The 16,770-nt window shown below is 40.1% G+C and overlaps 2 protein-coding genes across 2 annotated transcripts in view; one reads left to right on the top strand and one right to left on the bottom strand.

The window, feature by feature from the left end:
• Window positions 1–1,920: 1,920 nt before the first annotated feature.
• wcy (WW domain-containing adapter protein with coiled-coil wacky) lies at window positions 1,921–12,913 on the top strand (the record flags this gene model as incomplete). Its single annotated transcript, XM_028323316.1, has 6 exons — window positions 1,921–2,085; window positions 3,267–3,421; window positions 6,099–6,303; window positions 8,292–8,437; window positions 9,504–9,631; window positions 10,101–12,913. Coding segments are annotated over 6 exons (875 nt in total), but the record flags the coding sequence as incomplete, so codon positions are not given.
• A 783-nt stretch (window positions 12,914–13,696) lies between these two features.
• The window catches only part of Dhc16F (Dynein heavy chain at 16F), a 65,039-nt gene continuing 61,965 nt past the window's right edge, over window positions 13,697–16,770 (bottom strand). The window contains exons 65-67 of the mRNA XM_028323317.1: window positions 16,558–16,684; window positions 15,981–16,235; window positions 13,697–14,308 (exon numbers count right to left, since the gene is read on the bottom strand). Coding sequence (XP_028179118.1) covers window positions 16,006–16,235; window positions 16,558–16,684 — 357 coding nt within the window. The 3' untranslated portion in view covers window positions 13,697–14,308; window positions 15,981–16,005. The remainder of the gene's footprint in view (window positions 14,309–15,980; window positions 16,236–16,557; window positions 16,685–16,770) is intronic.

Here is a 16,770-nt window from a genome sequence, read left to right as displayed (position 1 = left end):
GCTCAGAAATGTTCGTAGGATAGCTGTTAGCGAGTAGACAGTTTGTCTAAGACATAAGCAATAGAATTTAACTCCAAAAAGGTCTGCCACAGGCTCGAAACTGACGGCAGGTCACCGATAAGCACGCTTTCAATTTGCTCGTACACATCTCGATGTTAAGTCGAGCAAGCCACCCCCATAAGCCACTGTTTCAGCGAACCAGCACTGCACAAATCGCTCCTCAGGCCGCCTATAAACCCGACCTCTTCGACTGCTGCCCTGCAAACACAGTTTGCATTCATCGGAGAACAGAACTCGCCTCCATTACTCGCCTTCCCATCGAGATGTGTACGAGCAAATTGAAAGGGTGCTTATCGGTGACCTGCCGTCAGTTTCGAGCCTGTGGCAGGCCTTTTTGGAGTCAAATTCTATTGCTTATATCTTAGACGAACTGTCCACTCGCTAACAGCTATCTTACGAACATTTCTGAGCTCTTGATGGACATCGATTCCAGTCAAATGACGATTTCATAGAGAGGTTGACATGAAAAAACGGTCTTCCCTCTGCGATGTGCGCCGGCGCTGTTCAGAACTTGGTCTCGGGATAAAGCCACCAGTCTCCCGAAAGCGTCTTAAAACTTTCGAAACCCAGGACTGGCTTATGTGGCGCTGACGTGCGACAGCCCGCTGGCTGAGCCCTTCTTGCAATAGTGCAACGATTTGTGCTGCTTCTGAAGGTGTAGAATCCCAGGTAAAGTGTCAAAAGAAGCGGAGATGTGTATGAATCAACGTGTGAAAGCAAAAATCCGAAAACGCGTGCTTTTATAGGGGGTAAATAGGCCGCAACTCGCGACGTGTCAAACAGTTGATACATGTCTTTTTCCTTACTTCTTCATTTCAACCGGGATATCTTTTTAAATACTAGTGTGATTTAAATGAATTTGGTATCAATTTAAAGATAAAAGTTTAATCTTTAAAATGGTACCACTTTTTTTGTTCCTAACAAATTCGTTAGTACACAAGATCGCGTGGAAACAACTTCATGTAAGTGATTCCATACTTTTGCTCGCGAGTGTAGATAGGCATACGAAACGTTGCGATTTCAATATTCGAAATTGAAAATAGATAGGTGTAAAGTGCTTATTCTTCTTTTGGCAACGACTTGGTTTTGAGAACCACGATTTCGCCAAGGTCACGTAAACAGCTTTGACAAAGATGCAGTTTTTTTTGTGTAAAGTTGCTGGATATTGTAAATGTTTATTGATGCCAGATATTGTCTACCCTCGGTCTTTGGTTTATTCGGTTGAATTGCGATGGTGAAGAAATAACCTGCTTCATGGCGCAAACTGATACCGTATTGTAGGCTCTATGATAGAATAATTTTCTATAATGAATTTTTCGTCAAATCCGTCCGTCAACTGTAGAATTTCAATATGTTTTTGGTCGAAATATCTACGGTTTTCGATGTTATACATTTTCATATTGTTTAGGTTATATTTAAACAATATTAAAGTGTACACGCACCAAAAATTATGGATATTTGATTGAAAACAGATTCAAATTTGACAGTTGAAATCCGGTCTTGGGCAAGGATTGAATATGGAAAACCGACATAAATCTTTATTTGACACAAAAAAGAAAGGAGGCCTCTTTTGTTTGTGCCAAAAGACATCCGCTCGCTCAATCTAACCCGCCAGCTAAGAGCGTGGTTGGATACTGATTTTCTAGCGATATAATAAGAAAATGAGTATTAATATTTTCAACTGAAAAAAAAAAACAGAAACTATAATAATAATGATACTCCTTTTGTTTGTGCCAAAAAGACACCCGCTCGCTCAGTCTAACCCGCCAGCTAAGAGCGTGGCTGGATATTGATTTTCTACGCGATGTAACTAGGAAATTAGAAATTACCATTAATATTACCAATTTGTTATCCTCAAAGGTCGAGATAACAGATCAAGTTCGAGGTCAGGCAGAAGAGAGCCCGACAAGCCGTGCAAAAGGACGAACAATGCCTCCGACCGGTACTGGAACAGCAATCACCGCGACGACGACACTCACGACCGAACAAGACCAAAACATTCGGCGTCCACACATGACGGGAAAGGTTGGTATTCTATCTATACAGGGTGTTAGGTAAATGGGTATATGAGCCGACACTAGCCCATGTTAACATGGGCATATAAATGGTATGGTGAAGTCAGAAATTTGATATCATCATTTTAATTTTTTTAATTTTCATACAAAATAAATTTTGTAAAATCCAATTTGTATGAAAAATAAAATAATTAAAATGAAGATATCAATTTTCTGACTTCACCATACCATTTATATGACCATGTTAACATGGGCTAGTGTCGGCTCATATACCCATTTACCTAACACCCTGTATATAAAAGAAAGTCGTGTTAGTTACTCCACTTATAACTCAAGAACGGCTGAACCGATTTAGCAGAAAATTGTCAGGGAGGTAGTTTAGAGCCAGGAGAAGGACATAGGATACTTTTTATTCCGTTCGAAAAGTCTGCTTATTTATTGCCATTAAGGCGGAACAAAGTTCGCCGGGTCAGCTAGTTTTTAATAAAATTAAAACTACAACATTCGTTCTTCAATCACTTTCGGTGATTCAGACACACGCGATGACCGCGCGGTTTCTGGGCGGTTCTCATGGCGAGGCACTGAGGCAGTAATCGTGCGATTACGGTTTGATGCGAATGTACGAGAACTGCCCAGCAACCACGCGATTATCGCTGTGTCTGAACCAGGCCTTATTGCCTCAAAATGTAAGGATAATAAATACATCTGTCAACCGCTCTCCACAAGAGACAATTTGATTCCTAAATTAGGAGTGCAGCCAATTTTCTTCTAATTTTGGTGCCCAATAGCAAAGTTAAACACTTTCACTGGTCGGGTTTGTATTAGCGGTCAAACTGTAAATCCAGGCTACACAAGAGCGGCGAAAACTCCAATGATTACAAGAAAAGTTCTTGTTATCATGGGACTTTTCGCCTTAAAATGTTTTAAGTTAAACAGTGCAAAAAAAATCGTTTGATATTCCTTTTAAGTAATTATTACAAGAACGTAGACATACATACATCTACAGGTCTAATGTTCATACAAAATAAAATTTATAATATCAGATTTGTATGAAAATTAAAATGATTAAAATGATGATATCAATTTTCTGACTTCACCATACGTGTCGGCTCATATACCCATTTACCTAACACCCTGTACAAAACGGCATAGAAGTATTTTAGTTAAAATTGGTGTAAACGTTTATTTCAGATGGCCAGTCGTTGCAGGATATGGATATCTCGCCAGACAGGAGTACACCGATTTCGGAGAATTCCTATGGCGCTAGAGAAGCGAATTGTGCAGCGCGAAATAACACAGAGAATTCGGTCCCTCCAGTCGTCGTACTTGATAATTCAAATCAACCGGTATGTATCTCATACGCAAGCTGTATAATGCACCACTTGCTCATACACTTCATCATTTAAACCAGGAGTCAAATGGTCAATTGCACGAAAATTATGCACTGATGTAACCAATGCCCAAGTATTTGACCTTGAACATCTTTGCAAACAAGTAACGTTGAAATCTTTGATTGCTTTGTCCAAATAACAGCTTTTTATTAAATGCAGTAAACATCAAACTATATGCAGGACTATGATCAAAATAAATGACTAACCTCCGAAACGGTTGAATCGATTTTGATAGACTAAGCTTCAAATAGGTTATAAGTGCATTTAATTTCACTAAAGGAATAAAGAGTTCCGCGCACAAGAAAAATTCCGTAACAAACTCTGTAATAATCTTAATACTTAATCAGAAGCTAGTAGAGAAACTAAGTAAGTTAGAACTAATAACAGAAAAAAATGTCAATGACACGGATACTATGACAAATAACTCCAGCTAGAACACGAGGAAAATTAAATAGATTAGATAATAATATGACATTGCTTATTTTAGCTATTAATTCATTTCAATAAAGCCCGTGTTGCACCACTCTAACTTTTCGCTAACAGGCAAGAATGCAAGCAATTTAGAGCCCGCTTTGGATAAGGTCAGTATTGTGGACAGATTAAAGGAGTCCAACTGAGAACTCAATCACGCGCCATTTTCCTTTCTTGGCAAATGAACAAGGATAAGACTACTTTAGTCCCGTCAATCTTCATTGGGCGGTTTGCTTTATGTTATCGCCGTACGTGGTAATAAATTGGATGTAATACTTTCTTAGGTTGACTGTTTTTTTAGCGTTATCAAATTATCAAGCGTTTACTAGTTTTTGCATTCTTGCAATTTACATATATTAGCGTCTCTATCACTGCAAAAAGTTTTAGTGGACAAAGCACAGCATTAATCATATTGGTACCGTGATATGATTGACCCATAACGGGAAACTTTGTTTTTTGTTTGAACCAGATTTTGACATTTTGTTATTTAAATGCACACGAATTCATGTGATGGATTAGCATGAGTTACACAAACAATAGGGTTAAGTTGGACAGTGTTTTTTTGACAAAACGTTTAGAAGTTTAGTGACTTTATTAACACTACTTGATATTCAGTTTATGAAATTTAATTTAGCTTGTAAATATGAATATTCGAAGATATATTTTGAATAATGTAGTTACAAATAGGTGACCGTCATTTCATTTTATAATTATGACCTCTGTGTCTCAAAAGGTGTGTTATTCCCATGAGAATTGCCAACTTTAGAAATATTCCCATAGAAATTCTCAATATCGCTTTCAAATAGAACATAGAACCACTAGTATACGTTTGGTTCCAAGCCCATATGAATGACGTTAAAAAGGCGACTGAAGGAGAAATATGCGGAGAAATATCAGGGCTTCCCCAAGCAGCCGTCTGGCTAGCGGGTGTGTAGACAAACACCTTCCTTAGTTTGCTTCGTGTTCCTACAGCGCCTTGGCTGCAGCCTCACTCAAAACTTAGAAAACAGACCAATGATCCTCGTGATTTTGGTTTTTCATGTGTTGTATTTTACTTCTTCTTCTTGTCGTGTCGACAACTAAACATACACAGCGTCAGTCCAAAACTCCGCCACAAGAGTGGCGTTGTCAGTAGCCTTCATTAAATCTTCCTGCGTGCAGTTATTTGGGCACGCAGGGCACGACATCATGTGCTTCGTCGACTGGGGAACAAAACCACACTGACACTCCCAAGTTTGAGCCATCCAAGAATCCCCACCTGAACAGATCGTCCTCACTACGGCCGACCTGCGTCCGAAGGTTTCTATGCAGGCCAGGGGAGCTCATGTCCAGGCTCTCATTTTCATTTTACTAAAAGACAATGCCGGAAATTGGCGTCTTTTTTTTTTCGCGCGGCCATCGATCAATCCTTGTTTTTTGATTACAAAATAGTGTAATAAACCAAACTTGGGCGGGGCACATAGCTCGAAGAGCTGATGGCCGCTGGGACAGGAAAGTTCTTGAGTGGCGACCACGAGCTGGAAGACGTAGCGTGGGCAGGCCTCCCACTAGGTGGACCGACGATCTGGTGAAAGTCGCGGGAAGTACCTGGATGCAAGCGGCGCAGGACCGGTCTTTGTGGAAATCCTTGGGGGAGGCCTTTGTCCAGCAGTGGACGTCTTTCGGCTGAAACGAACGAACGAACGAAACCAAACTTACTATGACATGTATACCTCTAAACTCAGTCTGAACTGAGTTACGAGCATTAGAAGTTTGATGATTTTCACACTAGATTTGCTCTTTGCGCGCAAGTTTTGTAAGAAGTTGCAACAAAATAGTGACATTGTATGTGTAAACAAACAATACCATCCATTAAAGGCTCCAGACATCAATAAGCAGCAGAATCAGCGCAATAAAAAAATAGCGCAATATTTTGTTGCAATTTATTACAAAACTTGCGCGCAAAAAGCAAATCTAGTATGAAAATCATCAAACTTCTAATGCTCGTAACTCAGTTCAGACTGAGTTTAGAGGTATACATGCCATAGTAAGTTTGGTTTATTACACTATTTTGTAATCAAAAAACAAGGTTTGATCGATGGCCGCGCGAAAAAAAAAGACGCCACCTTCCATACAAAATCTGGCATTGCCATTTATTCATGTTTTTCCACCTTTACACCAGAGTGGATCGCTGCTTGCGGCGGCGCTACCGCGAATCGTGGCAGCGCCGACGGTGACGATGCCGGCGAACAACGGCGGCGGGTCTCCGCTCGGGAGCGGCGCCGACACGCCGCAGCGGGACGCCGGCCCGCCGACGCCCACGCACTCCGAGAACATCGATCCGCACGCGCCGCCGCTGCACCTCGATGCAGCGCTGCCCAGGAAAAGTAAGCGCTACGGCTGATCTATTCGTCACTAAGGCCCAGAACACACGGTGAAACGCGACTGCAACGAAACTGCAACTGCAACGAAACTGCAACTCGTATCTTTCCTATGTCGTGTGTACCTAATATCTTGTCAAATATTGTCTCAACAACAACAAATTGTAAGCCCATTGTGAAGAAAATAAATATTTTTATTATTATTTATAACTTCTAGTTACTTTTGAGTTGCATCTAAGTTTCTGCCATAGATTACGTTGAGAGACCACACACACAGTTTGAAACCGATTTGGTCAAACTGGTCGCGTCATGTGTGGTCTCTCAACGGACGCTATGGCAGAAACTTAGATGCAACTCAAAAGTAACTAGAAGTTGCAGTTTCGTTGCAGTTGCGTTTTACCGTGTGTTCTGGGCCTAAATGATACGTCACACTATTATAACAACGGTGGGGGTTCCCCGCTCGGGAGCGGTTCGGGTACGCCGCTGCACCTCGAAGCAGCGCTGCCCAAGAAAAGTTAGCGCTACGGCTGATCTATTCGTCACTAGTCGATTCATCACACTATTATAATAACAACTGTGGGAGGAGCCTGCTCGGGAGCGGTTCGGGTACGCCGCTGGGCTTATTCCACTATTCCCCGTTGATAATCCCCGTCAACGGGGATAAGTGAACTTTTTGTTCATTATTCCCCGTTGACGTTAAATTGGAACTTATAATTGGGAATAATGAACTAAAAAGTTCATTAATCCCCATTACGTTCAAAATAAAATCCTAATATAACGGGGATTAATAATCTTTTTAGTTAATTATTCCACATTATAAGCTCCAATTGGCGTTAACGGGGATTAGTGAACAAAAAGTTCACTATTCCCCGTTGCGTCGCGCCCCCTAGTATTGCTAGAGGACGCTTGGATAATGATTGCATCCGGGCGCTACATGGGCTAGAGACGGCTGGCTATTGTTTTATTCATCACTAGTCAAATTATTGTATGTTCCAGAAAAAAATGTATAGATTTTATTCAATTACATTATTCATCATTTATACTGCCTAAAATTTGAGTATTTTTTCTTAAAAGAATGTAACTTTGTGTCAAATCCTTAACTTTTAGAGTTCTTCAATGCCCAGTGTTGAGGCCAATCACTAAAGTCTCAGTGCCGAAACTTCGCGCAGAAAAAGGAACATCACTATTGTCTATTCACTACTCTATAATTGTCTATGAAACGACTTCAATTTACGAAACCCAACGTTCTTCTGTACAAATTTTTATAAATCCAATTAAATGGATGAAAATCAAGAAAGTTAGTTTCAATACTACATATTACACAAACACCCAGAGTGAATAATATGTTATTATGTGTGTTTACTGATTGATTTATCATAAAGGCTTTTCTTTCTGTAAAATTATCATTAATGTTTTCACTAAAATGTTTGCCGTTTATAACGTTGTGCCGTTCTAAAGTATTGGTAACACCCAATATACCTTGGCTGGTATTAGTATTTTTTTATCTAAAAGCAGTGGTAGAGTTTCCTACTGTGTAATACTGGGACGTGAAAGCTATTTAACAGAAAATAATATAATGATTAAGAGTAGGCGCACACCGTTGATTTTTCGTCGGCCGATAGTTTAGTCGGGCTGTTGATCAGTATGGGCATGTAATGGGAGTGCACACTACGCCGATTCGATTTGGCCGATTCTTCATACAATTTGAAATCGGGCACAACTATAGGCCAATTAAAAATCAACGGTGTGCGCCTACTCTAACAATGAGGGCTATCGTTTTAGCGCTCACCAGTTAGCGCCACTGTAGAGTAAGGTCCTGTCACTTGCTAGTAGCGAAGACAGTGGCGCCAACTTGTGAGCGCTAAAGTGGTAGGAGGACTATCGTATTTGCACTCATCAAGATGGCGCCACTGTAGAGTAAGGTCCTGTCAATCGCCAGGGGTGCCAACTGTTAAGTATAAAAACGATAACCCTCATTACCAATGTTGTGGCAGTGGAATGCCTGGGCAGCTACTCGTCGGTGGTGGGCGGCGCGCTGCACCACGCCGCGCCCATGCTCACGCCGTCGCTCGTCAACTACGTGCGCGCCGACCTCATGGGCCACGTCACGGGCTGGGCGGCCGACATACTGGAGAAACAGGTAACTACCTAAGCAGACCCGTCAACGGTGACGATCACTGACAACCGCCCATATTGGACTTATCGATTTATTGTCATAAAAGCATGACGTGTATAGATGACCCACGCTGAACTGAACCAAACTCAATGACAGGGGGGCGCTACCATCGTTTAACTATATTGTTTCCAACATGGCAAAAGTCGGAACCAGCGATCCGGTATTGACGGTGGTGCCCCACTGTCAATGTCATGGATAGGACAGTTCAGTATTTTGGAACTGTACATTCATTGAGACAGTTGTATGCTTGTTTTTTTTTTATATTTTATGTCACTTACAAAATTGGGCATTGATGGCCATTAGAAATAGAAGAGAGATTTACGACCCTCTAATTGAAATTTGTGCCGTGTGGGGACGGNAGAAACGTGGCCCCTCACTATAGGCCTTATACAGAAGCTCAAAGTTGCACAGCGTGCTATGGAGAGGGCTATGCTCGGTGTTTCTTTACGAGATCGAATCAGAAATGAGGAGATCCGTAAACGAACTAAAGTCGCTGACATAGCCCGACGGATCAGCAAGCTGAAGTGGCAGTGGGCTGGGCACATAGTACGCAGAACTGACGGCCGATGGGGCAGCAAGGTTCTGGAATGGAGGCCACGTACCGGAAAACGCAGCGTGGGACGTCCACCCACAAGGTGGACCGATGACCTGATAAAGGTAGCGGGAAGGCGCTGGATGCAGGCCGCTACCACCCGTGCGATGTGGAAGTCATTGGGGGAGGCCTATGTTCAGCAGTGGACGTCCTGTGGCTGAAATGATGATGATGATGATGAATTGAAATTTTATTTTTTCATATTTCGCTTAATGTATTTCATTGAAAGCTTACTATACTGTATAATACACTAATCTGATGCTTTTGTGTAACCTACTTACTTTTAAAAATCTGAAAGGACACAATTACGTTCAAAATCTTTTTATCCAACCATATGCAGCAGAAGAGGACGCGGGTATGCGATGTAACTTTATTGGAATACCGTATGAATTATCTGAGGACGGGTAAAAGTAGATTCCATTACAACATCTGTTACAGGCGAGCAAGTTCACGGAGGAGGCGTACCAGCTGGGCTGCCTGCAGTGCACGCGTGTGTCGGCCGAGCTCAAGTGCTCGCGCTCGGTGGTCCGCCACACCGAGATACAAGCAACGTTACAGGAACAAAAGTAAGTTTTCAAACAAATTAAACAATCTCTACTCCAGTCTTCCAGATTTTTCAGATATCAGAACGAGCGTAATGTAACATAAATTCGGCTTGCGAAACTGATGAAAGCGGCAACTAATATCAACCCCTGAAATCATTTTGACCTACAACAATCGCTTAAATTGACAGCTCATATGTCATACACTTGGTCATGATATAGATGACCCACGCTGAACTGTCCCACCAAACTCAATGACAGGGGGGCGCTACCATCGTTCAACTATATGGTTTCTAACATGGCAAAAATCTCAACCAGCGATCCGGTATTGACGGTGGCGCCCCACTGTCAATGTCATCGACAGGACAGTCCAGTATTTTGGAACTATAACTCATTGTGTAAACAAGATGTGTGTGTTGGCAGTTTACAAAAAGTTCCTATCAGTAGCGCGAGATAGCCTGTGTTGAGTACTCGACGAGTTTGTTTCCCGCAGGATAATGTACCTGCGCCAGCAGATTTCACGGTTGGAGGAGCTCAAGTCGCAGAACTCTTTCATGTCGGAGGACTAGGGCCCGCGCCCCGCGCCGCCGCCCCGCCCCCCGCGCTCGTGGGGGCACTTCACCCGTCAATGCTAAACATTGTTCATTCCGTTCTTTTTCTATGTAATTTAGATCGAATGATTACTGTTGTGTTGTGTGATTTGATGTTAAATTTTAAGCATTCATTCTCGTAAGGTTCGCCGAATTGGCCGATCTTATTTCTGTGTAGCGTATCCGACGACTCTTGTGTGCGTGTGGTGTTTAAATTTGTCTTTGTTAAAATTATTTGAAAAATGTGCCTCGGATTTAGTGAACATTCGAAAAGAATTGTAAAAGTCAAATAATCGAGCAATATGAAAACTGAGGGCTCAACTTGACAGTCCATAACTGCCCCCCTAGACAAAACGCACTTTTTGATCGAATCGAAAATCGAATCCGTCAAAACTCCATACAAAAAAGGGGCTTTTCGACCACTTTTCGACTGGTTTGCGATTATAATTTGCACTTTGTCTAGACCCACTGAATTATTTGACTGACACAAAATCTGATTCCAACTTTCATAATTCTTTTGGAATGTTCACCAAATCCTAAGCACATTTCTATAGAGTTAACACACTGGCCCTCACACCACACACACATGTTCTTGACGCCCAAGTGGATTAGCTTCGTTTTGACTTTTCATTTGTATCTTTATGCGAGTGGATATGGTAATAAAATTATCGTTTGTAGGTAGGTTAAGTAGAGGCCCGCGGCCCGCCCGGGCGCGGCCGGCGCCGGCTTACAATAATTCGTATTCTATTACAGCGAGTTCACGAGATGGTTTATAGTGATACTTTTCATTGGTCAGTTGTAAGGGTACAGTGTTTTGTAATGTGTTTATTGTAAAGATTTAAATTATTAAATAATACTTTCTTAGAAGTTTGTTTTTATATTATGTAGTTGTTATGTAAGCCATTCATTTTCATTACAGTTAACTAATAATAATAGCTAATGTGTTAGCCACCACTGCCCGCGCGGGCAGAGCGGCGTTGTTCATTGCAGACCTTCATTTTTGACCAATCGTTGTGTAAACTTTGTAAAGAACAGGTATTTTTAATAATTAATATTATTATAGTAACCACAAATTCATGTAGTTATATTAGTTGATTTTATTATAAATCATATAAGCATAATAATTAATACGGATCACAATTACTTTGCATGCTTTCGACTTGAGGGCGCAACACAAGAGAAGCCAAGGGAACTCTATTTGTTACAAGTAACATTAGCGAATCATTAGTTAGGTACGAGCTCCGGTCTAGGTCCTTCTAATTTCTTTTTAATATTATGTAAGCTAACAATAAAACTGCTATATTTTGACACCGACCTGTATAAATTAACAGAATTAAGTACTGTGATATTCATTCACTTTCACATGTAATAATAGTAATAAATATACATATGTTTAATGTTTATGTACGAGTAGGTCTGTCTCTGTGTGGAGTTTAAAATGTAATTATTTAGGTGCACGCTGTTTATAATTACACTTATTTATATTGTTTAGGATGTGCGTAAGGATTGAAAGTCATTGACTGACCGAAAGAATTGGACCTACCATCGAGATTGGTAGATTTTAGCTGGTTTACCGTCCACGTGACCTGTTGTGGCACATAACTATGGATTTTTAATTGTTTTAACTGGACAGTAAACCTGTTAAAAATCATCTTACATTGTTTTGCATTATTTGTACGTTTTTTCCCAACATGATATGGCTCTTTCGCCGCGTGGGACTTACAAAACATTCTAGCTCCTCTACCCGCTTCGGACTTAAAATGGGAGTGGGGTGGATATCTGGCTGCATCTTGCTCTAGATATGATTACCTAAAAGATACTGAACAGTTTTTTAATATTCCTGCAGAATTAGTTTGTTCAAAAACAAACTGGATTTAAAATGAAGTACTAACATGCACTTCAGATTGTATATTCTTCACAGGCTTTTCGAAAACTTTCATAAGAGTGTCTGCAAGGAACTTCTAAGGAGCCGGTGTAGGCAGATAGTTATTCTTTCCATGTAAGTGGCAACGAGCTAAAATTTAGTCATAGTGGACTGCATGTGATGACAGAGCCACGGGGCCCTGAAAGACGGAATCACGCAAAGGTGGGACGACCCGACTCCAACCAAATTACAGTAACTAAAGTGCTTCGTTTTAACGTTTCTGTTAATGGCTAAAACGGTGCGAGGGCAGAGGGAGGAGTGCATTTGAAACTTTTGTATCTGATTGATGATAATGAGATACAATATCCAACTCGGCCCCGCGCGGTGTAGACAGAAAACAGTTAAACGGCAGCCTATTTTGTTTGTAATTTACGATGATTGAAGACTGCCTCATGTGTTCAGCAAACAGTCCGTTAACCGTCTTATTAGTATAAGTTCTTATTGTTATTACTTGCTTCTCGGGTTTAGGGAATGACCCACAATCCTTGCGCGCATTATTTAGGGCCCAATTATGCAGGTCTCTCAGTTATAAGTTATAGAGTGAGTGTGGCTGCAGCCGTGGCTTTGTTGTCTTGTAGTGTAGTGTTTCAGTGGGGACCTGTCACTTCCCCGCCGTAACCTTAGTGTAGTAAATGTGAACATAACGCGACAGCGCCCTCCGCGTCGCCTCCACACAGGGAACTCGCCAGTTAATTTTTTTTCCATGTTCTCCATAATCATACTTTTGTTTTCCGAAATTGTTCGAAATACGAAGATTTAACCTGTTTAAATAAATAAATCAGTTTCAATAAATATCATTAGTATTAATACTGTTCTTCTCCCTTTTCAGTTGGATCGTATTATGTGTCCGCTTGTAACTTAATTTCTCAAGCTTATTAATATTACATTTTGGACATAATATTGTTATTATTTGTATGTACTTAACACTGCAGTACACGCGCCCCTTTTTTTACACGAATACACGCGCGGCCTACTCTGGTAAGCCAATTTAAAATCACTGTAAATCAGTTTATAAGCAAATTATGAATAGAATTACTATGTAAATGATAAAAGTGTTTATTATAGTTATTTTATATTCAAAGTTTCTTTATATAACTATTTGGGATCAAACATTATACACAGATTTAAAAGTTGTAAATTTTTTGGACCAAAATTGCACTCTGAGACCAATGTTAACAAAAACAATTTGACTGAAAAAATATGATTAGTTTTTTATCTGTCACAGTATTCATGACTTTCTACTGCCTAGTACACGGTGTAAGTCCATTTGTTACAAGTCTTTCATAATTTTTTTGTCGAGTGATTTTGGACTTTTGAGTAGACCCGTTGTTTTGACGGCCAATTTTAGAAAAGTGCACAGACTCTAGCGACCCAAGCTTTACTGGCTTACTGACAAATTTAGTAAATGAGGCTTTCCTGGAATGCCAGCTCTCTGGCGCAAGTTTTCAAAAAGCTATAGCGTAAAATGTTACCCTGGTCTACTATAGTAGTCCGCGCGTGTACTCTAGTGCTAATCAGACTAGCTGTGTGCGAATGTTGTTGGAATTTGGAAGCAAACAAAACTGTGTTGTCATTTTTTTAAACAATCTGGTTCAGAAAATAGAGCAACTGCTATAAATTAATTTATTAACACGGATAAAGTTACAACTATTCCAAAAATAACAAGTGCATAAAATTATATTGGAAGTAACATCCATCTAAAACAATTACAAAATAAATCTTACTAAAATGAGTTAAAGTAATCAAAATTAGTGAAAATGCTTGCTTTTATTTCAAATCGTATAACGAATTCTAATTCATAACGTTTAAAATTGAAGTAACAAGTAAGTACAAGACAAACAAAATAAATAAAAGTGGTAGATAGGTACGTCTCCTACTTGCATCGTACAGCTGCTAGTATAATATGAGGTGCGTTATACGATTTGTAATAAAAAAATACTAATGTACACAGTCTACTCCTTGCAGACGTATACTTCATTCCTAAATCCTAATTATAACATTTATAAGTAATGAGATTCACATTCATTATTTTAATAACTTAGGTATTCAATTCTTTAAAGATTTTAAACAAAAAATGTGCAGAAGGTATTATTTGCGAATCATAATAAATGCGCGTAAAACAAGTAATATTAAACACAGTTATGTATTTGTTTTGTATTCTTCCTTCCTGCGAGTGAAGTGCTCCACCTATAAGAGGAAACACTTTAAATACTCATTTATCCTTAATAATAATCGACTGATTTTTATAATTAATAAGCTAAGCAATGATTAAACCAGAACTACCAGATGAGCAAATAGGTATAACTTATGTTTTGTTGCGAAACATATTTAGCAAAGCTGGCGAAGCAAAGCGAAATCAAGTTGCAATAAGCCAATGCTACTTCTAATATGAGGATAATAGCCCAACGGTGTCGGTATCGGGCTGCCGATGACTACACTCCTGACACAAGGAAGCATTATTATGCAGGGTGTTATTCAGTAAAAAAAGGTTGACTCTACTCAAATACAACTACTTTTCCTACAGAACCAATATCAAATTCTTAAAAAAATATTCCCATACTACATGACTGATTGCCGATGAAAATTTGCATAGAAAGGTTGTCTTTTAAATATTTTAACTTCGGTAAGTTGTTGCATTTGAGCATTAGAATCAGCCCTTATTGTTTGATCAAGCATAAAAAGAACACGCTGTATACTTAGCTTAGTACCTAGTAATTATATTGCTGTAGCGCTCGCACACTCACTACGGGCGCCCGTCGCACAGTCACGGTAATACTATCATACAGTATTGTAACTTCATATAAACGGACGAAACGCGAACTTTCCTTCGAAATTCAAATCTCGGTATGCGCTCGACATGCAAAAGTCGGGGGTGTCGCGAATGCGCCACGGTAATAAACGAATGATGTGCTGTTTTTGAAACAGTAAGCGCTCTTTTTTATAAAAATAATTACAACTACCTATTTATACAGGGTGTTAGGTAAATAGGTTTATAAGGTAACACTAGCCCATGTTAACATATTATGCATATAAATGGTATGGTGAAGTCAGTGATATCATTTTAATTTGTTTAATTTTCATACAAAATAAAATTTATAAAATCAGATTTGTATGCAAATTAAAATTATCAAAATGATGATTTCAATTTTCTGACTTCACTAAGTATAACATTTATATGCACATGTTAACATGGGCTAGTGTCGGCTTATAAACCCATTTACCTAACACCCTGTATAATAATCAAGAATTTTGTACGCCTCAGTCGAGGCGCATACATTTTACGGTCGCAAATTTATAAGATTTATTACTAAATCTTAACACAAATATAATTTTTAATTAAATCTACTAATCACAAAACAACACGCATTTTATCCTATTTCATTCAGTGAGTTATTTTGATTGTCAAAATAAAATAAAAAATTACAATCACAAAATATATTCACAAAACTAGATAAAAATTCTAAGAAGCAGATGTAATGAAAATATTGTCTGCAGGTAGGCAGCCCTATCGCATGTTGTCATATGATGACGTACCGCGCGGCTATTGACATTTATTTAAAAAATATGGCAGAGTTGGAATACTGTATAGATAGTATTACCGTGGCACAGTCGCGACAGCAATATAATTAGATCGAGCGATAAGGATGGGTAGCTTGGGGTCATTGGACAAAATTCTACATGCTCACAGACCGGGCTTTAGAAACCACTAAGGCTGAGTTGCACCACCTAACTTTGACCGTGACTATAACGATAACCGGTGCTTTTTGTGTGGAGTTTGACAGATTTTTGACGTTTGTCAAAGTAAAAGTAAGATGGTGCAACCCAGCCTAATAATCTTTAAACAAATGGTTGGGCTTACTTCAGTGGATGAGTATAAATTGGGCCTAGTCCGTGATCTGGGTGAGCAGCGCCGTGCCGCGGATGATCCAGAAGGGCGGCGGCTGGGTGGCGGGCAGCAGCACGGGCAGCACGAAGTTGGTGCTGTGCCCGGTCGTGGACAGCGTGCCCGCGCGCTCCGACGTCTTGTACAGCGGCGTCTCGTAGCGCGGGTCGGGCTTGGGCAGCTCCAGCACCGGCTGGAACCACACCACTGGCAGCGGCGGGTTCATCTGCCCTGTTTGTTCAGATAACACGACCGTACTCATCTGACCGCTATTTCAAGCAAAGCCTATTACGTACCTGGCCCATTGCGAGGAAAACTTAGCCATCTTGTCCGAGTCTGAACCAATGAGAGAGCATGAGATTCTGCCACTCAATTTTCAACGCGAATTAATCATACTATTTCGAACATAGCCAAAGTTTATCTGCTGACGACTGTATTTCTTATCATCATTTACTTAGTGGGCAATACCAATAGAAACATGATAAAACACATTGCTATAATCGAAGCTTTCAGATGATTTTAAATATTTAAATATCATCACATAAATACAAACCTGGTAGAGCATCTACAAGACAGTTTCTTTGCATGTCCCAGCGCCCCGCGTCTATGAAGAGTCCGTGAATGTTGACTCCGTCTTCGGGCAGTTCCAAATCTCCGTAGACGCTAGGACTCCCGTCATCCTGGTGGTAAGTAGGAAGACCCACAGTACAATAAAATTAGTTTTCTAATAATCCCTCGCTAACCCAGGTTATCTTATTAATAGGTA

Source organism: Ostrinia furnacalis, unplaced genomic scaffold (genome assembly GCF_004193835.3).
Source record: "Ostrinia furnacalis isolate ACB-3 unplaced genomic scaffold, ASM419383v2 OfSCF0635, whole genome shotgun sequence".
Classification (NCBI taxonomy): Eukaryota; Metazoa; Arthropoda; class Insecta; order Lepidoptera; family Crambidae; genus Ostrinia; species Ostrinia furnacalis.
Note: the sequence above shows the minus strand (reverse complement) of the source record. Positions and strands in the feature narration are given on the sequence as shown.